The sequence below is a fragment of the Vanessa cardui genome, chromosome 1 (genome assembly GCF_905220365.1).
Source record: "Vanessa cardui chromosome 1, ilVanCard2.1, whole genome shotgun sequence".
In the NCBI taxonomy this organism is placed as follows: domain Eukaryota; kingdom Metazoa; phylum Arthropoda; class Insecta; order Lepidoptera; family Nymphalidae; genus Vanessa; species Vanessa cardui.
The window spans coordinates 12,698,466-12,724,850 of record NC_061123.1 but is presented as its reverse complement, the minus strand read 5'-3'; the positions used below and the strand labels follow the sequence as shown (position 1 = coordinate 12,724,850).

General features: G+C 30.9%; 1 protein-coding gene across 1 annotated transcript; it reads right to left on the bottom strand.

Annotated features, from left to right (window-relative positions):
* Positions 1–4,975: 4,975 nt before the first annotated feature.
* Positions 4,976–25,743, bottom strand: LOC124529922 (facilitated trehalose transporter Tret1-like). Its single transcript, XM_047103864.1, has 4 exons — positions 25,423–25,743; positions 9,836–9,976; positions 9,164–9,420; positions 4,976–6,848 (listed from the first exon to the last, which is right to left on the bottom strand). Exons 1-4 carry the CDS (start codon positions 25,466–25,468, stop codon positions 5,883–5,885), a joined length of 1,410 nt encoding a protein of 469 aa, XP_046959820.1. The 5' UTR covers positions 25,469–25,743; the 3' UTR covers positions 4,976–5,882.
* Positions 25,744–26,385: the final 642 nt, after the last annotated feature.

Here is a 26,385-nt window from a genome sequence, read left to right as displayed (position 1 = left end):
GTTAATTGATTTTCTTGGTAGTAGGGCTTCGTGCAAGTCCGTCTGGGTAGATACCACCCAGTCACCAGTTATTCTACTGCCAAATAACAGTACTCAGTATTATTGTGTTCCGGTTTTAAGGGTGAGTGAGCCAGTGTGAATACAGGCACAAGGGACATAACATCTTAGTTCCGAAGGTTGGTGCCACATTGACGATGTATGGAATAGTTAATATTTCTTACAGCGTCATTGTCTATGGGTGATGGTGATCACTTACCATAAAGTGGCCTATACGCTCGTCCGCCAACCTATACCATAAAAAAAACTTTTTTTTTGCACAAAAACTATTTAGACTGGAGCCTTGAAATCAAAATTAAAAATAGTGCTCTACAAATCATGATCGCTTGGAATGGTGGCAAGAATTCTTGCAGCAATTTCCCGTTGAATCGTAATTCGTGTTTGCAAATGACGTGGTTTTATATGTTTTATGAAATGTTCACTATAACTCTAAATTGGATTTAATTAATTTAATATAAACACTAATTGCTCAATTCTAAATATAGTATATGAAATAATGTTTATAAACATTTTGAGAAAGTTTAATATTCATTAGTCATCGCACATGTTCTATGTTAATTATTACGTCATCTGTTCGTGAAGTATGAGCTGGTTTCCTAAAAGAGTTTCCATTGCCCAAGTTTCCTTGTGTAAGCTTCTCAAAATTGACATTTAAAGGTTTTTGAAAAAAGAGTGCAAGTATGTTAGAAATATTGTTTGGTTGTCTAGCACTTGTATTGCTAGTCTAAAAAAAAAGAAGCCAATGCTTTATTACCAATTCCGTGTTTTCTATCAATCTGTTCGTTTTCGTTACATTGTCATAAAATATTTTTATCTCTTACATTTCTCCACTGTTAGGTGATTTTTATTATAAATATCGATACCTATATTTGGGTGAGCAATTGGGCCACCTGATGATAATTGGTCACCATCGCTCATAGACAATGGCGTTGTAAGAAATAACCATTCCTTACATGACCAATGCGCCACCATACCGAGGACTGCTGTTTGGTGGCAGATTATCTAATGACGACACACTCAGGTACCCAGAAGGGCTTGCACAAAGCCTTACCACGCAGTGAAGAGTTACACGTTTAATAGAATCTAATACAATATTTATGGTATTAAGAATGATGGCGTAGGTTTTAGTTTAGTAGTCCAATGTTCTATTTATATCCTTTCCTAAGAAGTATTTACAATTTAACAGTCGCGTTCGTATATAAACCGTATTCGCCGTCGCTGGTCTCCGGGCTCATACGAACTTAATAGGAGGGCGGAATTTTCTTTACTCGTAGAAAAGAACATAGTGTTAGTGAGAATTCGAAACAAACGCTTTGCGAGCAAAATATTTAGTCACATACGAAATAGAACATTAATCTAAAAGCAATTGGGTTCACATTGCAGTGAACACTAAGTATAGAGTTGTCTCGAAATGTTAGCAGCAAAATTGACGTAGACTTTAAATTTTTCTAAATACGTAAACACGAGTTAATATGTCTTGAATTTCTTTTATTTATTTATCTATACTAATATTATAAAAAGGTAAAATTTGTAAGTTTGTATGTAGGGAATCTCTGGAACTCATAATCCAATTCTAATTTTTTTTTAACTGGCAGAAAGCTACATTATTCCTGAGTGCCATAGGCTGTAAATTGTTTCTATAACATTTATATTAACCGAGCTATCACAAATTTAATCTAGGAAGTCGGAAAAATATATCTCATAAGAGAGAATTATTTGCGTGCGCTGTCTAAACAGTTGCTTAAAATTAAAAACAATGTATGGCTACCTGGTTCGTCTTAATTATTTCTACAAAAAAGTCCTCGACACCGTATCTCTATCTTTTATATACAAATAGGCAAGCGAAGCCGCGGGCGGCTGCTAGTATTTAATAATATGAATCAAGCATTTGATGGAAGACTTCTATTGAGAAAAAGTATCATAACAATATTTACATAAGAACTGAGGAAAATGCTAACAATAAACAAATCCCATTATCTTATGTTTGGGAGCCGATCGCTCAAATAAGTAATCTAGGGTTAATTAAATTCAAATAATCAGAGATAACAAAAGCTTCTACCAAGGCCTCGATTCCTCTTAAGGAATTAAAAGCTTATTTCGCCACACTGCCCATTTGCGGGTTGGTGGTTTCCTTAGAGACGGATTTAAAGATCTGAAGGCCACAAAGGAGTTGAGGTCTTGGACCAAACGAGAGTTGGACACCCTAATTATTTTTGAACGTATTCATTACTATCAGTCACTAGATATTACTAATATTATTCTAATAGACTATCTAAACATATATTACATTGAAATTGTTAACTCGCTGGAATCTCTATAATGGTGTCCCTATGTACCGGTTCCTGTTCCAAAATCCAGCACTGGATTGTCCCACCACAACCAGAAAGTAACTAAAGAACACTCATAATTTTCCTGGCTTTGAACCCGCCAAATTAATAAGCAAGTTATATGTTTATTTGCACTGAGGCATCTCACCAAATGCAATACAAAAAATTCTATAAATATCTAAAAACTATTTACAAATCCAACGTTTGCAAATGTGTGACGTCACATCGTGAACCCATGTACAAAAATAAAATGCTTACTAAGACTCTTAAATAGGTGTTAATTATAAACGCAAAGTGTACGTAATCCACGGATAAAGCATTATACACATTGGAACATACTTCATAGGCACAGCATACAAATGACTCAGTATTTCTCGTTATATATTGGACTAACGAACGTTTAACGACTCGAAATATTTATTTATATAACAGTTCAATAACACTTGTATGATAAATATATCATACTGCTTAGAAATAAAAATAATATCGGACTATAAGTATATTTATTAAATATGTTTTATTGTTTTTTTTGATATTACGTATATTACAGTTTTATTTTCTTGACTGAACTATATTTTCCATGTATTATTTACAAAAACCTTTCTCTTGATTCTCTTTCTATCTCTCTCTCTTAAAAAAACTGCATCAAGATCAGTTTTGAAAGAAAATTGAACGATGTATGCATACATAGGGACAGACAGCGCCAAGTGACTTTGTTTTATACTATGCAATGATTGTGTTTATAATTCATCTCGTGCTCAGCGGTGAAGAAAAACATCGTGAGCAAACCTGCATGTGTCTAATTTCATCGAAATTCTGCCCCATGTGCATTCCACCAACCCGCATTGGAACAGAATGGTGGAATATGTTCCATACCCTCTCCTTAATGGAAGAGGAGGCCTTTATCCTAGCAGTAGGAAATGTACAGGCTGTTACTTTACTTTTACTTTTTTATATATTATAGTTTTTTTTATTTATCGATTTAAAATTGTTAAAGTAAATACATTAAAAATAAATACATACATCGAGTTTTTATTTGTTTTATTATTCATGTGTTTGAAAGCTTGAGCTTTCCACCTCTCAAAATGTCTATTTATTAATCATTAAACATATTTAAGTGTAGCATTAATACTAATATTATAAAGAGGAAAATTTTGTTTCTTTTTCCATTTTCACGTATGAATTTCTAATCCCATTGATATATGATTTACATATTATGTTAGTTCATAGTTCGAGATGGATATAGGCTATGTAATATGTTAATAAGTTGCATATTTTTTAAGAAAGACGAACCTATTTATGCTTTCGTAGTCATAGTGAAAATTGTCTTTCCAGATCTCTAGATAAAATTCTTATTTTTACCTTATATAGTTGCGATATAATTTATATAATTAAAAAAAAAAAACTCTACAATATTAATATTTATCATATTATAGTTTCCACTGTATTCATATTAATATTAACTAAAAGTGTCTTTATTTGATGATGGGACGTGACCCATGTCAACCAGAATTGTCTGATCCGACTTTGACAATAGTTTAAATATGACTCATATAATTAATATATTTTATATAATATGACGTCACCCTAACGATTTTCGTCATAGTTGACGTTATCAAGGCAGTCTGGTCAACAGCGAAAATTATATTGACTCTCATAGCAATCCATTACGATGGGTGAGATCAGGTGGTGGATCAAAAATATTATCGGCTTTTCGAAGGATTGTATTGGTAACTGGGACCTAAATATCTGCTGTAGTTTTTGCCGGTTGCTAACTAGATTAGTCTATACTGGTTCACATAATGTTGTCTTAAATTTTCGCGATTATTACACATTGAAATAAAACTAGTTTTAACGGGTTTGAATCGGTAGTTGTAAATAATATTACTTTTGTATTTCAAATAGACAAATGTCACCTCAGTCTACCCGTGACCACGAACGCTGTAAAGTGCTCGAATTGTCGGGATGATAAAAATAATTATTATACGCGATTCAAATCCGTTAAAACTAGTTTTATTTCAATAGATTAGTCTAGTTTCAGACAATATCAAAAAGATCATTAAGAATAAAATATACGGATTATTAATACTGGTACAGGATGTTTTATTTTATATTTTATATATTTATTTTTACATTGTTAAACATTATACCCAAACTTATGAATCAATCAATCGAAATAACGAAATATCTCTATAAGCTTGTATTTGCGTTTTACAAAATTATATGAAATGTACTGTAAGGCTAGTACCAATAAGGAGTGTATATTATATCGAAATAGCAAGACACTAAGTCATTAGTCTTTTGTAACCTTTAATGTTAAAAATTATGGTATAAACTTTTATATTTGGTATATTATAAAAATCAATAAGTTATCTCTCAAATTTGCTCATCATCTAAATAATCGTGTGCTAATATATTGCCTGCTTTATAAATGTTATAGAATAAAAAGAAAAATAATAGAAATATATGATAAGGATATATACCAGAAAACTGTTGCAGTTTACTTGGTTGTCTTATATTGTAGGGAAGTTTAAATAAAATTACTTTAATATAATAAAACATTTGTAATATATTAATATTAAAAATATTTGGACATTTGTAACATGTATTCATAATATTATACCAAGTATTTAAATGGCACTCGACATTAAGGCACTGGGAATGATAGAACATCACAATTTGAAAATGCATTTGCTATTTAATACCGTTATATACTAATTATTTTGTATACTAAGTTTATTTATTGTATTTTAAAAATACACAAAGAAGGCGAGACTTTATATCACAATTTATGTATTTTAAACATTATCATTAATCAATAAATAAAATACACTTAAGTACATAATCGATTATAACGCATATTATTATATGAAATTATTATTGACCTAACTGCAGATGTTACCTTATTGTATTAGTACATATGTATTACAATACATATGTGTTATTTGATGCGAGAGATTCACTATTTACTTTGATTTATTTCTATTGTAATTTAAATTGATTCAGTTTAACGAACGATAATCAATTAAAAAATAACAACAAGCGCTACAGCGATAAACATAGCATGATTATTAATAGTATATTTGTTTTCATATTACTATTATGTAACAATATATTCAATTAACTTTCGCTGTATCAATATGGACAGTACATTTTTACTCAATTATTTGTTTCGTTAAAATAATAAATAACGTTATAATTATAATATGCACTTTAATTATAACGTTATTAAAAATTTCGTTGTAACGTTATTTATTAAAAATAAATAATTGTGTAAAGGATGTACCTAAATTTATTAATCGAGTATTAAATATAATATATATATTTCGGTTTGAAGTGATTATGGAGAGTGATGTTCATTGTTCTTTCTCAGATCTTATTCAAGCTTTATTTGAACATCGGAATGATTACAAAACATTATGATGGACGGAGATGTAAGTAATATTAAGTACAAGTTATTATTTCATTAAAAACACTGTATACCGTTTAAATGTATTATCACAATATTCTGACACTTCCAGCGTGGTCGTCTCGTTTCTCATATCTAACTTTTTCCTTCGAGTTCAACTTATCTTGTATAGCAGCGAACGATTGGCCTTTTGTTTCCGGTAGTAATACTAATATAAAGATAACACCTCCCATTGACAATATTCCGAAACACCAAAATGCCACATAATTCCCTAAATTGTCCGCAATCACTTGATACAACTTTGTAACTGCAAATGTCATTAAAGCTACAAATATTTGAATAACACAAGTCGCTTTGGACTTTATGTTCGTCGGAAATATTTCCGACGTTATAGCGAAAGGTACCGTAGCTAATCCTATGGTATATGAAAATATGAATATAGGTATCACAACAATCGGAATGAACTTCAGAGCAGAAACTAGTTCACTGTTTTCGAATTTCATAAAAAAGTATGCACCTATGATTACGTTTGCAAGTCCAACTCCACACGAAGACACCAATAGAAGCGGCTTCCTCCCTAACCTATCTACTAATTGTGAAGATATCGCTGACGTCAGCAACTGCACTGTACCAAATAATATACAAGACTCCTTAGCTCCTAAGCCGCCTTCAGCAGCACCGAATATTTGTTGAGCATATGATATAATAGCGGTACTACCGCAAAACTGTTGAGTAAAATATATTCCGAATAACAAAATAAGTCCTTTTCTATTTCCACTAACAATAAACAAGTCTTTCCAGCGACTTTTATCTTTCATATTTTCATTGACTAAGTGTGACATACTATCCAATTCTTCGTTCATGTAATATCTTCCACGAAGTTGTTTCAATGACCTCTCGGCTCTGTTCGTGTCTCCTGTTTTAATATAATAATACGGCGATTCCGGCATTGTGCTGAATGTGACCACGAAAAGAATTGGTATTGCTATATTGAAGCTCGCCAGCCCCAGCATTGAGACGTACGGCCCGATGCAGTACTGGGACAGGATTCCAAACTGTAAAGAACAATATCTCAATAAATATATGTAATGAAATGAATGAATGTTATTGAAAATTGTCTCAATACTATCCAAGTAATCCTGACCAATTACGGATAAGGCGACCATTTTCAATAGACTCTAACTTTATTAGACCATAATGCGTGTATGTATTAACAGAGGTGCACTCTACCCGCACTCTCATAAGCTGATACTAGCGATAAGAGTTCAGGCGTATGACCAACGCATTTCAGTTTCCGAGAATAGAGTATTTGCGATCACTGCAAACGTTATAAATCCCCAGAGCGAGAATTTCGTAACAGACATACACAATACATTTTAATTGTCTTGTTTCGGGGTCCGGCCCAAGATAATAATGACTCCAGGAATAGGGCTGCTAGCCGTTTAGAATAACGAGGCAGTTATGGAGTGGATCAACCATCTGTCCATACGCAAAATGTCTTCTTCTTCCATACTTCTCTGTCTGACATCTCAGATAAGTAACATTCTTTCTAGCCGTGTCATCTTTCACACAATTTCCAGAATATTGAAAAAATATATATATATATTTAAAAAATTAGAATATATTCTAAGATGATAATGATGACTTTAAAATATATGTAACAAACGAACATTTTAGCCGATATAACATTATACCGATTGAACGAACAAAATGTGGACGAATTCTACAAATTTTGTGAAAAGATCTCATTGAAAATTTTAACAAGTTACTTGTGAGAATTCGCCTTGTATATATTAAAACATAAATACACTTATTTTCTATAACTTAACTTCCTCTACTTTTAAATGAGGCAAGCTTAATAAATGTTATCTTAAATATATACTGAGAATCTTGGTACTTTGTTAAATGATTTCAGTACCTTTTTAATTACTTTGACGTAAAAATTAGGCCAAAGTCTTTATCGCTCAAGGTTTCAATTAATGTTACTCACAGTTTATTTAATCCATTTTAGTTTACTAAGATTAGTTATAATTATAGTCTTTTCATGTGAAATTTCGACATCTATTTGGTGCCAAGATATAGTTCTGATATTACCAACTTAAACAGTAAAAGACTGAGACCAAAGATATAGTCTTTCTCTCTCTTAGATTGTGGTTTTCTTTAATAGATTGAGGATAAATTTTAATTTCTTGTATAACTGGGGGTACGAGAAGTGCTGTGTTAAATCTATATTGTATTAATTAATTATTAATATTATAAATTTGAAAGTAACTCTATATATCTATCTGTCAGTCGCTCTTACACGACCAAAACGCTGAAGCAAATTTGATGAAATTTGATATGAAGCAAACTTGAACTACAAGAAAGGACATTACTTTTTTACCTTACATGACAACCAACCAAAAATGCTAGCGCAGCGTCAACTAGTATCAAATAAATACATTTTCAAAAATAATACACAAACTTACTCACATACAAATACATAAGTACACACGCACATAATTTTGGTTTTGATAGATTTAAACTTATGCTAGAATAGTTTAGCTTTGGTCGTGTTGTTGTATAGTTGTACCTTAAAATGAGTAACTTTGAAGGTTTCCAAGACTTGCCAACTGATGCATAATTAACTTGTAACTAACAAAGAGAGTTGAAACTTACTCGCAAATTAATTATATTAAAAATACTTGCTAACTATTTATTGTTCTGCAATAGTTTTGACAGGAGCATAAAGTTATTGTTGTAGACAGATGGACGACTAAGAAAAGTTAATAGAAAGTTTTAATTAAGGTATATTTTAATCAAAAATGCATCATGTTTGACAAGTCGTGAGCCGTGAGTAAAAAGCAAATATATTATTAATAAATTAAATTAAAGAATAGATACAAATCAATAAAATAAACAAATAAATAAAATAAACTTGTTATATTATTACGATTAAATTGGTTATTTGTTATATATTAAGAGATTATCTTAACCAGTTAAATAGGTCAATAGGGTTACGAGATTAAAACAGAGTTATCGTTTTCGGTTTTCTTCCTGTCTTCAATAAACCAACTAAAATCAAGTATTTTTTCATTCCTTAATTTTCATTTATAATCACTTTATATGCATTGACATAGTACCATATAATATTTATTAGTGTTGCTAGTTAATTTGGTAAATATCAATAAACGTTATGGCAAAATTATTTAATATATGGTAGTTACCAATATTTGCAAGTTGATATGATAATGATAGTCGGTAAAGGATATTCTGATTATGACATGAGATAAGCGTTAACATGCCGAGTACATTACACACGCACGTATAGATACAGAGATAGAGATTAGGAACGTTTAACATTTTTTTTCTTGATAATACTGTAACTAACCTTCGACATCACAGTGATAAGGGTGGCCATGGCTCCTCGTACTTCGTTCGAAGCTATTTCGCCAAGGTACATGGGGGCTGCGGTGTATGCGATGCCATAGCCGAGGCCAGAGATGAGACGGGCGGCATATATTGTGGGGACGTTAGCCGCCAGCATCACGAGGATCCAGCCAATGATGTAAGGGATAGCAGCTAGAAGCAACGTCCTTTTTGTGCCTATTCTGTCTGCGAGGTACGAGGCGGGAATAGGACTGGCGGCTGGAAAAGATTATTGAAAATTGATGAGATTTTTTTTCGTTATTATTATAAATCGTAAAATTTTATCATCATCATTCGTTTGCTTTGTTGTTTTGTTGCATAAAATACAGAATCTACAATCATAAACAATAAAGAGGTTTTTCAATCCGCCCGATGACAACACTCCTTGCCCTTTATGGTGTATTTGTAATTCTGCTATTTACTAATTATAGATGTATTTAACTATTTTTTTAGTTGATTGATGAAGATGAGGCTCTTAGTTACTTTAAAGGCGTTGTATTACAAAGTAATATAAATTATATTAATCTTAAAGAATAAATAATAATTATTGAAACATCGAATTTGTTCTGAGGTTATCTGCGGTTGTCAAAGAAATTATATAAGGTTCTTAATAAATAAAAAAATTAAAAATTACCTGAAAAAAGAATCATAAGCGAGGCGATCCATGAGCTCTGATCGGCTGATGTTTGTATTGGAGAGTCCTTTGCCAGGAGTATTGGCAGCGTGGGCGAGGTCCACCCGACGGTCGTGCCAGCCGCCGCCGTTATTAGAGTTGCTGGAAATTCAAACAAAGTATTTTTTACTCGAATTTCTTATCTCCCCATTCCATCTTACATTAGCCCTCCGGGTAACATGTAAGTGATGAATTTGGGAGTTTCGAAAAGGCAATGAAAATATTAAATATTCAACAGAGCGAAGTAGTTTTGTTGGCAGTACCGCTGTAGTATTATTTGGTCGATATATATAAACAAGTATTTTCTCTTTGCTATTATATTATGAAATATATGTGAGTCTCCTTCAAAAGTTTTATTGAACTTAATAAAATATTCATTATGTAATTATTCGCAGGATAAAATTGGTTTGGAATTGATATTATTGCCATGAATTTTACAAGGGAATATAAACAGATCTCTGGATATATGTACATTTTTCAAACGTTAAATAGTCTATTTTCAGTCCTTGTATGACTATTATGTTTGGAGTAAAACTTTTAGACTACATATTGGAACCGGATCACAATGCAAACTCCTTTAACTTTGCGAAGTCCCAATCCATTTCAAAAATATCAATCAATTCAATCCATTTATAATACATTAGTAGATTAGTGACATTAACACATACTAAAGTACTATCTTTGACGGTGACTTTGGGCGCGTTTTAATTTTAGTTAAATTTTATAATTCTTAAAATAAAAATAGCCTAAGTCGTTCTTTATTACATCAGCTATCTGCAAGTGAAAGTCCCACCAAAATAAGTTTAGCCGTTCTAGAGATTAGCACGAACAAACAGGCAGACAAAAATTGTAAAAAAATGTTATTTTGGTATATGTACCGTGTACACATGGATATGCATTTAGTAAAAAGTGAATATATTAATATTACAAATAGACACACCAATTTTATTATATGTGTAGATAATATCCTGACTAAGTATTAATTTCTTCAGCTGACCACATACTCATGTGATCTTAATAAATGTTTACGACGTTAAACTTATAATAATAAAAATATATTTATTCCGACCATCTGATTTGCATCAATTATAATATAAAATGATAACGTTAATTAAAACGACAAGTTATTTAAAACTCTCTCAAAGGAGCTCGTACATATTAAATTCGTATTCAACCGGTTTCATAATAAGTAACAAAAAATTGTTGTACCTTTTATATGTTTATAAGCAACTCAACGCCGTAAAAAATATGCAGGAGACTTAAAATACACATTAATACAAACAAATACAAAATAATAAAGTACTTGCCGATTTTATCGCCACAAAATTGATTACGATAAAATAAATCGAAAAAATATTATTATCCTGGTTTGGTTTAAGTTCAATTAAATGACTAAGTAATCTTAAATACAAGTTCATTGACCTACACGTATTTAGAAAAAACTACAACAACAGCCTGTAAATATTCCATTGCTGGACTAATACTCCTCTTCCTTTGAGTAGAAGGTTTGGAATATATTCCACCACGTTGTTCTATGACGGCTTGGTGGATTACACATGTGGCAGAATTTCTATGAACCTAGACACATGTAGGTTTTCTCACGATGTTTTCCAAATAACATGAAGATTCAGTGGTGCTTGTCTGGATTTGAACCTGTAACCATCGGTTAAGATGCTCGCGTTCTAACCATTGGGCTATCTCGACTCGATTTAAGAAAAATGTATTCTAATATTGTATGAGACGTCACACATAACCACAAAATTCCCGAACGAGTGTCTCAAAGCCCCTATTGTCATTTTCATTGTGAAACAAGTCGTACTTAGAAGTAATGAGTATACTCAACATAGTACTCAACATAGCTTTTGGTTAATTTGTTATGTTTGATTACCTGTACAATTCAATTAACGGTCTTATTTATTATTCATTTGTGTATAATGCGATTCATATCTTTCTATTTCTAATTTAACAAAAAAAAAAATTGTAGCTTACGTTACTTCTTATCACATCGTTTAACTGCCAGTGAAAGTAACGTCAAAGTTGGTCCAGCCGTTAGACTAGCCGGAACAAACAGACAGACAGACAAAAATTGTAAAAAAATGTTATTTTGTTATACGTACCGTGTATAAATAAACATGCATTGACTAAAAATGGCTATTTTAATATTACAAATAGACACTCTTGTTTTGTTTTTTTTTTTTGTATAGATTTGACATTCGAAGTAACATGAAACACAGTTGAAATATGATTGTGACGAATACGAAAAACAATACCGTGTCAAAACAAATGACAGATAAAATTCGTGCGCATAAAAGATGATTTTTAATCTGTGGTATTCGTTCTTCAAATTTAAATAAAATCAAGCGTAAAGTATTCAAAACAAAACGATTTTCCAGTTCGGTTCATAAAAGGCACGGAGTTCTGAAGTAGAAATATATAAATACAACCGAATTGAGCTTATTTTTCAGTTTATTATATTACATATATTTAAAACATATCTGTATCACCATTTAGTTCGGAGAGTAGACTTTTTAACCGACTTCAAAAAGGAGGAGGTTATCAATTCGTCTGTATAAATTTTTTAATGTTTGTTACCTCATAAATTCACACTCATAGCTTTTGACTTTAAAAAACTATCAACATCGGTTCACCCAATTTTGATATTTTTTTATTTGAAAGTTCCATATTTATTTAAATAGAGTTTTGTTTGAAGTCGGTTTTTCTGTTTGATAAAATTTTTGTTTATTCAATTAAAAATATAGGTACCTATTCGAATTAATTTAAAATTTAACCAAACTATGTAAATATATATATGATTTGAACGTAAGCAAAAAAAGGGTTATTTATTTTTATTCCTGCGTCAACGTTAAACAGTTCTATAAAATAGTCGAATATTTATTTAAATAGAAGACAAAATATATTAAACTGCATTTTTTTTTCTTATATGATATAGGTAAACAGACTAACAGACTACACTAAAAGACAATCAAATAGACTACCTTATAGTAAACGGGTGAGAACTGTGTAAAACCCTGTTAAGATATTAGCCATTGCGGACATTATACTACTTTTTTTTTTACAAGGCCCAGTGGCTAGAAATATGGATCTCAATCGATGATTGTGAGTTCAAGGTCAAGTGTTTGGGTAATGATTCAATTATTATATAGAGGCTTTTGTCCCGCAGGTCGAGATTAATTAGGTGTTACCCCCATTACAGTTCATTAAGTTTAATGATCACATACAGTCTATTTCCACGTGTAGGGAAATAGTTAAAGAGGAAAATTCTGAAATAGATAACTAGTGCGTTTAATTTATTGCTTTCGTGCAAGGTTCTATGAAGTCTTATCTATGTAGGTTTTATCATTAGAACCGGTAGTACATCGCAATCTAAGTAAATAATTGTTGTTGTGACGACAATTATTATTTATTACTCGACTTTTCTCAGTTGTGTACGTTTATTATAAATAAGTGTACAATCGTTAGTGTGATAAATGAGTAGAAAAATAGCCAGTATATGTTATATATACAGTATATGTTATAGATCTAGGTTTTAAGGTTGGTTTAGGCAATTAATTAAAATAAATGAAGTCAAATCCTTTAAACATTATAATAATGACTTTATTGAAATTAACATACTTAATACACAATTACAATCGTAAGCACACAGTATTTCCAAAGTCATTATTGTAAGTTCATTCGGTAAAAATTTTTAATTTTTTTTAATCAATTACGAATAACGATGTACCGATTAAAAATCGATAACGATTTCTTCGATTTTCTTGTATCAGATTTTAGATATTTCACAACTGATATAAATTTCTGATTGATTCATTGGAATTTTTATACAAAAAATTAAAAAGATAATTGTTAATTACTTTGTTCAATTAAGCTATCAATTAAAACGACTCGTGAACAATAGTTTAACAAGATAAATGTATACCATCGGTTTGATGAGAAGTATGAAAGGGGCTAGTTGGTGAAAAGCTTTGATCTTGGGTTCTCATTTGAGAGACTAGTAATTAAAAATTACTATAGGGTTATATAAACTCAAGGGTACTAGTAGTAAATTAATCATAGAATCGTGTAAAATATGAATATATATATGAGACTAAATTTAATCTTAAAAATAAAGGGTCAATGACCTCGCGGTAGATAATTTTATGGAGTCTTACAAGCACGGAAGATATTTTCGGCTATGCGTGTTCAAAAATAAACTAGAAATACAATGATTAAGTGTTAGATCGCGAGATATGGAACGGTTTATAAAAGTTATGTAGATTTTTTTAAAAACGATCACATACAAAATGGTTGCGTAAATTTGTTACTATTATAAAAATTAACAATTCCTTCATATAGTTTGGTACTACTAAAAAAACCCGCAAGTAACTTAGTAATTACTTTTTAAATTATAATAAGGATTAAGTTATTAAGAGATAACGTTATCTTCTAAGCAAGTTGACTATTTACATTATCGTTTAAATAGATACTGATAATTTATCGAACGATATGCGATATTATTTAGTACAATATATAATTAAAAAAGTATATTTCCTCATCGCGATTACTGTTGAATATAAAGTGACCCACTTATTTTCAATGATATCGGTAACGATGTCGAGTCCTAGACCATGTTTGTGCAATCATCTAGTAGTACAAGATAATTATTCAGTATTTATATAATTATGGAACTGAGCAGTCGGAATAATGTATAGTTTTATTTGTTATACGTATCACCATTACATAGTATAAAATTCGCTTACAGCTGTCTGTCCCTATGCCCCTTAGATCTTTAAAATTACGCAACGGATTTTGATGCGGGTTTTTTAATAGATAGATTGATTCGAGAGGAAGGTTTTTGTATATAATACATGGACAATATAGTAAATAAACATTGATAATTTTAGAAGTTTCTTAAGTGATTTTTTTAGTATATTTACTAACTGAGTTTTATCCATACGAAGCCGGGTCGGATCGCTAGTAATAAATAAAATGGGTACATACAAAAGTGATTTTTTCTCTATATGAAGAAAAAATCTGTATGCGTTGATATGTCATTCATCAAATCGAGATGATAAATTTTTGTTAAATTGTTCTGTGTTAGAACATAAATATTTGGTCGAAGAGAAAAAACATTATATTTTTAATTCTAAACGTTTATATTTTGTTTTATCAGTGCGAAGCCGAAACACATACACACACACACACACACACACACACACACACACACACACACACATAATTACAGGTAAAGGAGATCCACATTGTCTTTGTCTACCATTAACTTCACCTTCTGTGTTGGTCTCACTGCAAGCAAGCGTCTATCAAAATCAAAATAAACTTTATTCAAGTAGGCTTTTATAAGCACTTTTGAATCGTCATTTTACAATTAAGTGAAGCTACCACCGGTTCGGAAAGTAGATTCTACCGAGAAGAACCGGCAAGAAACTCAGTAGTTACTCTTTTTTAACATTTAAAAAATACAACGTCATGTTAATTAAACACAATTATTTCAATTAATGTATCCTGCTTGGAAGTCAACAGGTATTAACTCCACGCTTTTTTATCATCTATAAAATCTTGTATCGAATAATATGCTTTTTCTACCATTATTATTATTAGCATTCGTTAATCACGAATCTATGTACCTACATTCTATCTATAAAACTGTAACAGAGTAACGTTTTACGTAGGTTTTTTTTAAGTTATAATTATCGTACTAATGACATGATCCAAAATTGTAGTATGCGGAACTATATATATTTTTTTGAGAAAAAGAAAACTTATTTGTTAGTATTTTCGAATGAAAATTAAAAATACAGTCATATTTCGAATATACTGTATTCTGTACTTTAGATTCGTCCTCCTACAAGATTAATTAATCGTAAATCCAACGGTCGGAATGCTGAATCAACGGAGTACCTAGATCCGTCAAGAAATTCAGTACTTCAGTCTATAAATGGATTAATTATTATTTGCAATTCAATTTTGCTTATGAAAATCAATGCTTACTAATTGCGACGAATGCTATTACATATATGTAAGTATACTTCACTAAACTTAATATACCTAGTTTTGTAAAATAATGATTCAAAACTGCTAGTACTTCCCTTTATTATACTTTTGAAATAATAATATGTTTTTTTTAACAAGCATTATTTAAACATAATTATTAAGTGGCATAGAAAAATATACTGAACTTGTATAAAACAGTTATAGTTGGGTTTATTTCGTTGATATAGTATATATTATATAGTTTTTTAACATATCGTAGTTGACTAATTGTGCCACGTAATATCCAGTAGTCACCATCACATATACATGTATTTATAGAAGTGAGTCCTATCCAAACAATTCCTTGCTGGTAATGCCTCTCCAAGCCTTACATCTTGATGAATGTCATAATATATGAGATGGGTTCACTAACCCTTCAGAACTAAAGTTAAGATTGTTCAGAAGATAACGAAATTACAGCAACGAAGCGTACAAAGTTAACATCAAGATAATCACACTAACAGTTGATAATTAGGTACATTCTATTAATATAAAAATAATTGTTTATTAATAAAGATTATAAAATGCTATGTTGCAATAGAATTATTGTCTACTTGTGTTCGCAGGCGGTTTTGCTCGCGTTTTTGGGTGTTGGTTGTCGTGTGTGAGGCGAAATAGTAGCCTATGTCCTTTCATGGAAATCAAGTTTCCTTCATACCAAATTTCATCAAATTGGGTTCATCGGTTTGGTTGTGAAAGACAGACTGTCAGAGTCTATTTTACATTTATAATATTAATATATACAGAACTTTTTTATGTTTTGTTGATGGTAGGGCTTTGTGCAAGCCTTTGAAATAACAGTACTCAGTACTGTTGTGTTCCGGTTTGAAGGGTGAGTGAGCTAGTGTATATATAACTTATAGTGTAGCTATAACTACAGGCACAAAGGACATAACATCTTAGTTTTCAAGGTTGGTGGCACATTGACGATGTAAGGAATAGTTGATATTTCTTACAGCTTCATTGTCTATGGGTGATGGTGACCACTTACCATCAGGTGGCCTATATGCTCGTCCGCCAACCATTACCATAAAAAAAATGTAATATATATACGTCCTGTAAACATTGCATTCAGATATTAATAATCATAGCTATTTCATAATCGCGTCAGTAAATAGGTCACTAAAGAAAAAAATATGTTGTAATAATGACTTGCGATAATAATGTTTTTAAAAGTGCATATTAAAATAGTATATTTTGGTAGTAGTCACATTATGATATGTATCATAGAGAGGAATGACAAGCGACTTCCTCAATGTTCTATTTAAATATACATATTTACTTACAGAATGCGACTTATGTAAATAGGTAGGTATTCTTCATTCATTTTACGTTCTGCGTGACGTATGTTGTAATTGTTTGCGTGTTAGTTGTATACATAAATATATTATGTGAAACACTCATAAATATTACACTTTTAAATTTAATCTATATTTAGAAGATAAGGTTTCATATTTATATTTTTGTGTTTTTATTCGTAATCTTCGCTTAAGTTAGGTATTCGTTATAAGTATAAAAAGACTTATACATAATGCAAATTGTTAAAACTTTCCGTATAATTAGGGTACAAAAGCCAAAATTGTAAAGCTATAAGCTAAACAAAAAAAAGGAATAAGGTCTCAATACAGGACAAAGGTATTTTTACCTGACATAGCAAAGGGTTCTTTTTAAGCAATTATTATATTTTTTTATGTAAACAATAAAAGTAAATAAATATGTTTTTTTACTAATTATCTCCAGCAAACATGAAAATTACGGGATTAAATCAAGAATACAAAACAATTTAAAAAATGTGCGTGTATTTATGTACGCGTGGGAGATGTACTACGATATCGGTATAACAGAAAATAGTACTAACAAACTAATTGCATGTGATTATTTATAAAGAACTTATTAATAATAAAATATTAATTATTATCAGTTATTTTTGTGAAAAAAATCTATGATTGTCTACTTCGAGAAATTCGAAACTCGATTGACGGTTTAGCAAGCAACTTCGTAAAGATTTCATGTTATCACTTGCGAGTGCATCATGAAAATCACTCATATTTTTTTCTCAATCCAAACGATATACACATATAACTATGATGTTATTATGATGACTATACATATGTATAACTCCAAAAGATCTTCTTTGAAAGAAGACACAAAGACAGAAAGCGGTAAGCGATTTTGTTTTATTCTATGTAAAGATGTCTATGAAGATCATAAAATTATAATAATATTCTACAAAATAAACATATTTTCTTACAATTTTCTCAGTAGTATGGTTGATCAAATAGGTATATATTTTCTAGAAAGATATTCCTGAAACATTTATCTCTTTGGTAAGTAATAATATCTATGATTCAATTCTACGCGTTTTTTTAGTTTGAATTCTAAGTGTAGATATAGACAATATTTAATTCCTTTTACGAGCGCGTTAATGAAAATTGATTTATGGTTGCGTTCACTGTTCTTGATACAATTAGTTAGCCATATGGTCTAATTAAGATCAAGCTGTTTAACCGACGCAAGGTCTTATACTACTCAGTTCTTCTATAAACACAATGTTGCTATATTCAAATAATTGAAACGATATTGTTACATTTTATAAAATGGCTTGAATTATAATTAAATAAATGATTTTTTAGCTTTACCAACATAAGATATTTTATGAGATAGGAGATACCTCCAAAGGGGTAAGACTATAATATCTTTGCGATGAGAGATGACTAATGAACTTTGTACGAATCCGAGATAATATAAATTAATACAATGGTACTAAACGACGTTTTGACGTCCCGGGTTAAAGTAGAATAGGCTCATCAGATGGGGTATCTCATTGATTTAGATGAGATACCCCATCTGGTGAGCCTATCACATCAGTCTACCACTAAAAGTAAAGAAGTTTGATAAGCAAAAGACCGTATAAGTCGAAATGATTTTGAATGATTTTCATGCAGTTTACCGAATGAACTGATCATATACAAATGTGAAATGGCCATTTGAATGATATTGATTTCATATTTATATAACTCATATGTTTAAATTAATCTGATGTTTTCTTATGAATAAACACTTAATAACTTCTATGATTGTTTTTAGATAATGTTAGATACAAAACAGTTATCACTATTTACTATTTATTTGCTATAAATATTTTAATAATAACATAATAGCTATGTCCGCTACTTAGTGTGCGTTGGAATTAAACTGAAACATTATATTTAATTCTAAAATTAATATATATAGCTTAAGTTACTCCTTATTACATCAGCTATCTGCCAGTAAAAGTCCCGTCAAAATCGGCCCAGAACACTTAGAGAGACAAAATTGTAAAAGATATTATTTTGGTACATGTATCGTGTACACACACATATGCATTGAGTAAAAAACGGTTATTTTAATATTACAAATAGACACTCCAATTTTATTATATATATATAGATTTCTTGGTACATTTATATTGAAATGCGTCAATATACGATACAACTATGCTGTTATTAGGACTATGTTCCTTAGTTTTCTCTTCAATTGCCTTCAATTGTGAAAACAAGTTGAATGTCAATAAGTATATTATAATAACAATTGATCACTAATTAGGTGTATTCATTTATTACATTCATAAGTCGAATGGGTCATGATTTAATTTTACATTTCAAATAAATAAAATTGTTCATTACGTTGTTTGTTCTGAAGGTATTCCTCAAACATTTATGTGATTTATTTCAATCTTTGTACAGTAATTCTATAGGCCAGTCGTATCCAAACAATAGATTGTAAAAAAATAATTGATACTGCGACGTTGCCGATCTATTTTAATAACTAAGTTTGTGTAAGTGCCGAGATGGCCCAGTATTAGAACGTGTGCATCTTAACCGATAATCGCGGGTTCAAACCCAGACAGGCACCACTGTATATTCATGTGCATAAATTGTGTTTATAATTCATCTCATGGGGTGAAGGAAAACATCGTGAGGAACCCTGCATGTGTCTAATTTCAAATAAATTTAGCCACATGTGTATTCCACCAACCCGCATTACGCATTATGCAACATAAAGGCTGTTTTTGTTGTTGTTGTGTGTAAGTGTAGTAGTGTGTTATCCTCAGTATGTGAACCGACCATCCTGTCTTTGGATTTCGTATCCGGGTCCTAAGAAAAGCTTAGTTTGGGATTCAACAATAATTTGGTAGTCAACACAAAGAATATCCATGACCTTAATATGTTAGTTGAATTTTATTTAACGATTTTCGAACGATTTAAAAAAAATGTGATGTCAAGATGCCGTTCTAAAATTCAGATTGATAAACACGGTATTGAAAACTTTTCAATCTAAAGGCTTACAAGCAATTCTCAAAAGAAAAAAAAAACAAATGAAGCTGGTGTGAAGTAACTGTAATAGGCAAAGAATGTACGATGTAGTACCTTATAGGAGAATAAGTTTTTTGTTAAGAATTTTTCTGTTATGTATTAATTGAGGTGCTGTGATAACGGGCGGGAGAAAATCTCTTCTATTCATACGAATTAATGTATTTTCATCTCAAAAGTTATTGTTAAATTACATCCTCTTATCGAATAATAAAAGCGATAAATAATTATCACAATTGTGTAGTCTGTTAAGAAAAATAAAGTACGGACTATTCGTGCATATGAATTACGAATCGCCTAATACGTAGATGTAATTGGAATTCACATATGACGAAATATATTTCATCCCCAATGTTTTATTAAATTATACAGACGGATGAAACAAAAATATGAATCATACATGTCGCCTTGGAAACGGTTTTCATCTAGCTTTCTCAATTAGAGTCTAGAGAGACGGCACTAATCAAATGAATGCCACGCTGATGGATCGAGCGTGTTAATGTAAAATCGAGTTCTAATGAAATCTCTGGGGCTTGTTCCAGATCTTTCTATATCTTACTTGGAACAGATATTTCATCATATCCTTCAATTTAATGTAACACTACAAGCAATAACATGTTACTTAGAGTAATTTTTCAATTAAATACTTAGCAGGTAGCAAATATTCATGAAAATTCTACCGCCAAAGATATATTATATAGTATTGCTCGATACTCGTTTGAAGGGCGAATGGGCTAGAATATGACAACACAAGGGATATGACATAAATTGGTTTCCAACGTTGGTGGCACATTGGCGATTTGAGGAATTCTTAATATTTCTAACAGCGCCAATGCGCCATGAGTGTTGGCCTCTTAGCATTGAATGGGCCTTTTATAACAAATAAATAAACAATCCTACATCTCACTCCATTAAGCTTCAGAACTGGGTTAAGCCTGAGTATAATGTGACAATATCCACAATAGGATAGACGAAGATGAAACATGTGATAGTATAGTAAAAATATTTATTTCACATAGAATCTTGTTACGTAAAAGCGTAGTCCCGTAAAAGAGTAACTAAGCATGAATAATTAGCGCACAGAGGTTACAAGTTATGCCGGTCCCTTGTGTTAATAATAACAATATCTATTTTTTATATCGGTTGTAGAATTATGTGTATATTTTTATATAGTTTTACTTTACTTTACTTTATTGTACACTTCACAGAGAAAATAAAAACCAACATGGATCCAGCTGAAATAAAACAGGCGTACCATTTTTGTGACTTAATTGTTACATAGCGAACTCTTCCAGGCAACCAACAGTGTAGGTTAGATTCGCTCATTGAATAATATGAAGTTGTAATTACTTACTTTAAATTTATTTTCTTGTTGTTCTAGTCATTTAATATGTTTATGTGTTTTATGGTTAATTTGTGATGAGATACGATACAGGTAGACCAAGTTACTTTCGTATGCTGATTTATGTATATGTTATATTACTCGTACTTAATAGTTTATTGCTAACTCAAAAACCATTTTCTTCGCTTATAAAGTTGACAAGACAAGAAAAAAATAAGGCCAACTACAGTACAGTAACGGTCAAGGGTAAGAACGTGATACCTTGAAGAAAGTACTTTAAACTTTCTCGTCTGTCTGTGCGATTCAATGGTTTTTTGTTTCAGTTAATTTTTTTTTTAATTTCACGCAATCGCTGTTCCGTTAATCAGATCGATGCTTAACATGGAACTAATTTGAATAGACATTTAATTGATAGTTACAGTTGAACAGGAAAAAGTTAAGTATATTTTGCAGTCGACACATATTACGGAAAATTTTCAATAAACATGAACTATTAGATATATATCATATTATTCTATGAGTTTAAGCTTATAATTTTATATAAGATACATTTAATGCTTATGTTACATTCACGCAGGCATATTTGGTCAAGCAAAAAGATACAATGGTATTTTCGCAAAGGCACGCGAGATAATTATTATTGTACTTTACCAAAACGTTAAACACTCTTTCCCACGATGCAGAGTATTGTCACCTCAAAAAAAAACATTTTTGTCTCAGTAAAGGTTCTAAATCTGATCACGAGAGAACTTCAAACTACAAATTTCAAAGGCTATGACAGTTTTTGTTTTGATTCAATTTCAATGAAACCTTATTTTATATAAATAGTTATAATTAGTTCAGTTACAATTTGATAATAATTTACTTGAATTTTTCGTAACGATTTTCATTATTTTTTCTTATACATCCATAAAACCACTGTCTAATTGGACACTGTGTGTTAAATTGTAATGATTTTTTAAATTGCAATATAGAATTCTCTGTACATTTATGACGGCGTTCTTCAAAATGCGACCATAACCGATTTATTATGAGCGGCTATCGTTCCATAATCGCTGGTACATAAATCAGTTTACGTTATTAATATATAAGTTACGACATGTTTTGTAAGGGTTACAATAACATGTGACTTTTCTTAAATCATAAATAAAAGTAAACACAACTGGTACACAAGAATGAAGATGTAAAAAATTTCAATAAAAAAAACAGTAGAAGACAAATAAAATGGTGTGTAAAGTTATCTTAAAATTTCCCTTGAAATGTTTTCTTATCGTGATATTTAAAACCACACAGACATAAAAATAAGTTAATAAAAGTAATCGAATAGATACTCCAAAGGTCAACTCGTCTGCGGAGACTTGTTTATCTAAAGTTTCTTGAACAAAAAGAAAACTAGTCTATTGCTTATTGAAGTTTCACGATCGTCATCAACATCGACTTTTAGACTTGACTTGATACAACAACAGCCTGTAAATTTCCCATTGTTGGACTAAGGCCTCCCCTCCCTTTGAGGACAAGGTTTGTAACATATTCCACCACGCTATTACAATGCGGGTTCGTGTAAAACAAATGTGGTAGAATTTCTATGAAATTAGAATCATGTAGGTTTCTTCACGATGTTTTCCTTCACCGCTGAGCACGAGATGAATATTCATGTGCTTAATTTGTGTTTATAACACTAAAAAAAGTAATATTCATGTTAATTTGTGTTTATAACACAAATTAAGCACATGAATATTCAGTGATACCTGCCTGGGTTTGAACCCGCGATTATCAGTTAAGATGCACGCGTTCTAACCACTGGACCATCTCGCCTCCAGTATATATACCTACTGTTTAATACTAGTAACGTTTAAAGTTCTTAAGGTGCGAGATGGCGATAATATTTACGCATTTAATTGACGGTCAAGGCCAGGGTTGCCTTGATTTGTGACATCATTTTAGTACGCATACATTTTCAGACTGTTAATCATTGTTATACAATGATAATATTTGATTAGGCATAATATTTAAACTAAGTTATTTAAAAAAATGCTTTCATATGTTTATAGTATTTCTAATTGTATTGTGTTTTGTAAAATGCTGTTTTATTCAAGTAAATTAAATTTATTACCGAAACACTATTTGTTCGTACCGACTTAACTCAGCTATATTCCATATTTAAAATGTTAAACGTGATTTTTGCGTCGTAAATTTCAACTTATTACGCAACGCACGCAACGAAAGCTTTCAAAAGACAAGAGACTAATTGTTCCTCGTTTTTATAAAATTTCTCATTGGTACTCAGCTCCTTTTGGTCGCAAACCTCGACTAATGGGGAAATGATTTTTTAATCGAACTGGTAGTTCCTGACATTATCCTTTATAACCAGACAAATGAAGAGTTTGTTTGTTTTCTTTATATTATAAATTTAAATATTGTTTTAATTTAACACACTAGATTTTGTATGTACCTTGCAAGTGTATTATGTATTTTGTGTAGTATGAAAAAAATAAACTACGTTAATTTGTATATTTATGATTGATTAGCTAACGTTTAAAATGAGTTACTAGATATTTTTATTATATAATATTCTATTAAAAAAAATTCATAATTTCATAAGATTTTTTTTTCTACAGTATCTATCTTCTTGCAATAAATATTTTAATCTCAGTCAAATACAAAATCGTAACACAATTACACAATCGATATTTAATGCAAATATAATCAATCTTGATATTCGAAGGACCAAGTTTTATATTCTTAAACTCGATACTTATTTATCAGAGAAGTAAGCATTCTAATTAAGAGCGGATGTTTAGAGCCATTTGCTAAAGATACCTGTAAAAGATATCGACAAAACAGGTATAGTTCGCTTAAGTATATAAACACGTTTGCATTAGTCTTTGTAACATTTTAAATACACCATCAATATTATGACAGGGAAATACTAAATATACGATAAAAAAAAATAATATCCGGTGCCTTATAATGTATGCTGTAGGCACGTATGTCGCATTATTTATGCTTCACGTGTATTAAACCTTACAATATTATCTCAGTAGCGTTTATAAAGTTGCTGATTCAATAAGTGATCTGCACGGGTTTTGGAAAATAACACACAGTAACAGTCTGGATAAGTACATTGTCGGCTATCGAACCCGCGACCTTAAGACGTTTCGCGATTACTTAACCAGTTGGTCGAACTGTGTCAAGTTTAAACGTTTGACTAGTAAGTTGTTTTTTATTAAAATTAATTTTATTCCGATCATATTTACGTATTAAAAAATCTGTTACAAATTTAAATGACTATTATTTATATAAAAATCAAATTTATAGTATTTTTCCTGCATAAATCAAAGCAATTATTGTTTTGTATACGATAATTTATTGATTTTATTTATTATATTCATAATTATGTCGCAACACATACGTTATACACAAGCTCGTCATCGCTTCAATTTGATTTAGGCAGTTCAGTCTTCCGGAACGTCAATCCGACATCCGGAAGTATTATAACCGGTAGTAACAACAACCTCAAAAGGTTTAAAAGTGAATTATAAATGAAAACATGTTAACATTGCACACTAAACCTTTCGAAAAGCTATTTCACAACGATTTAAAAAACAATGAAATACCAAAATTAAACTGTCACCCAAAAAGTTTTCATTAATATCGATAACGGTATATTAAACACAACACAATAAAAAATAATAAAGAGCCGGCTTCAGTGTTGCCACTCGCCATGTATTCGTGCATTATTGTGTGTACGCAATAATGTACGAATACAATTCGTTTAGTCTAAGTAAAAATTAATGAACACTAACCACTGAGGGCGGCCACATATTCTCTCCACTTGAGGCTGATGGTCATTGCTTGATGTTCCGAAGTCGTTTGAAATAAACATTTATATGTTATAAGCAGACGGAGCTGTCCATGTGGGCGAACACTTTATAATACTGCGCGATGTTTGGAAGCGAAATCACTCTAATATTAGACGGCCACGTGCTATCCGCGTTTCGACGTGAGCGTGAATGGTGCCACAGTTCGACGGCTGGTCGCTCGGATTGATACGAGCTGTATTCCCGTTTGTTGACAGTTTCAGCTGTCAATATACGAACGGGCGGTCGTAGCGGGGCGCCGCCGCCGTGCATGTGTTGCCCGCTCCGTTTCAGATAAAGCACACTGTTTATTTTATCATTCGCCGCTTAGACGCAGACTGATAACGTCATTGTTCGACGTGTTTTACGCTAATTTCGAAAGACAAATAGGGCCTCGAGTGAGGCTTGCCTTTGTGTTTATAAGTCAGGGTCACTACGTTGATTATTTTCTCTCCCATTACAAGGATTTTTTTGTAAAATTGATTTACACTCGATCATTTAAATCGCTTATTACTGATGAGATGATTATAGTAAGAATGTGTTATAATTGTTTCATTATATAATGATATACATTAGCTGTTAACTTACACATAAGGAGATAAAGTTTTGCATTGAACTGATTCTGCATATTTTAAATCACAAAAACAAATGATAAAATCATGACGTCGCAATTAAATTTTTCTTTATTTATTATTTTTTTTATAGTGTAGTACTCATTATGTAAAATGGATAAACATATCAATAACTAAATATGAAGGAAGGTTACAAGTACAGTTTACCAGCTATTTATTAGCTGTGAGAAACATCTAGAAGTTTAATTTATTTTTATTAGAAATGGTCGTATCCATAGAAGGTACATTACGTGTTACTGGTTGGATCAACATTCGAGAAAACATAAATACCTGTTTT

Excerpts from the sequence above, each read along its gene's own strand:
- LOC124529922 (XM_047103864.1), bottom strand. The coding sequence starts at position 25,468 with ATGACCATCAGCCTCAAGTGGAGAGAATATGTGGCCGCCCTCAGTG. Across the intron at positions 9,421-9,835 it reads GCTTATGATTCTTTTTTCAG|CCGCCAGTCCTATTCCCGCC; the intron begins GTAATTTTTAAT and ends AATCTTTTCCAG. Across the intron at positions 6,849-9,163 it reads TTATCACTGTGATGTCGAAG|TTTGGAATCCTGTCCCAGTA; the intron begins GTTAGTTACAGT and ends TGTTCTTTACAG.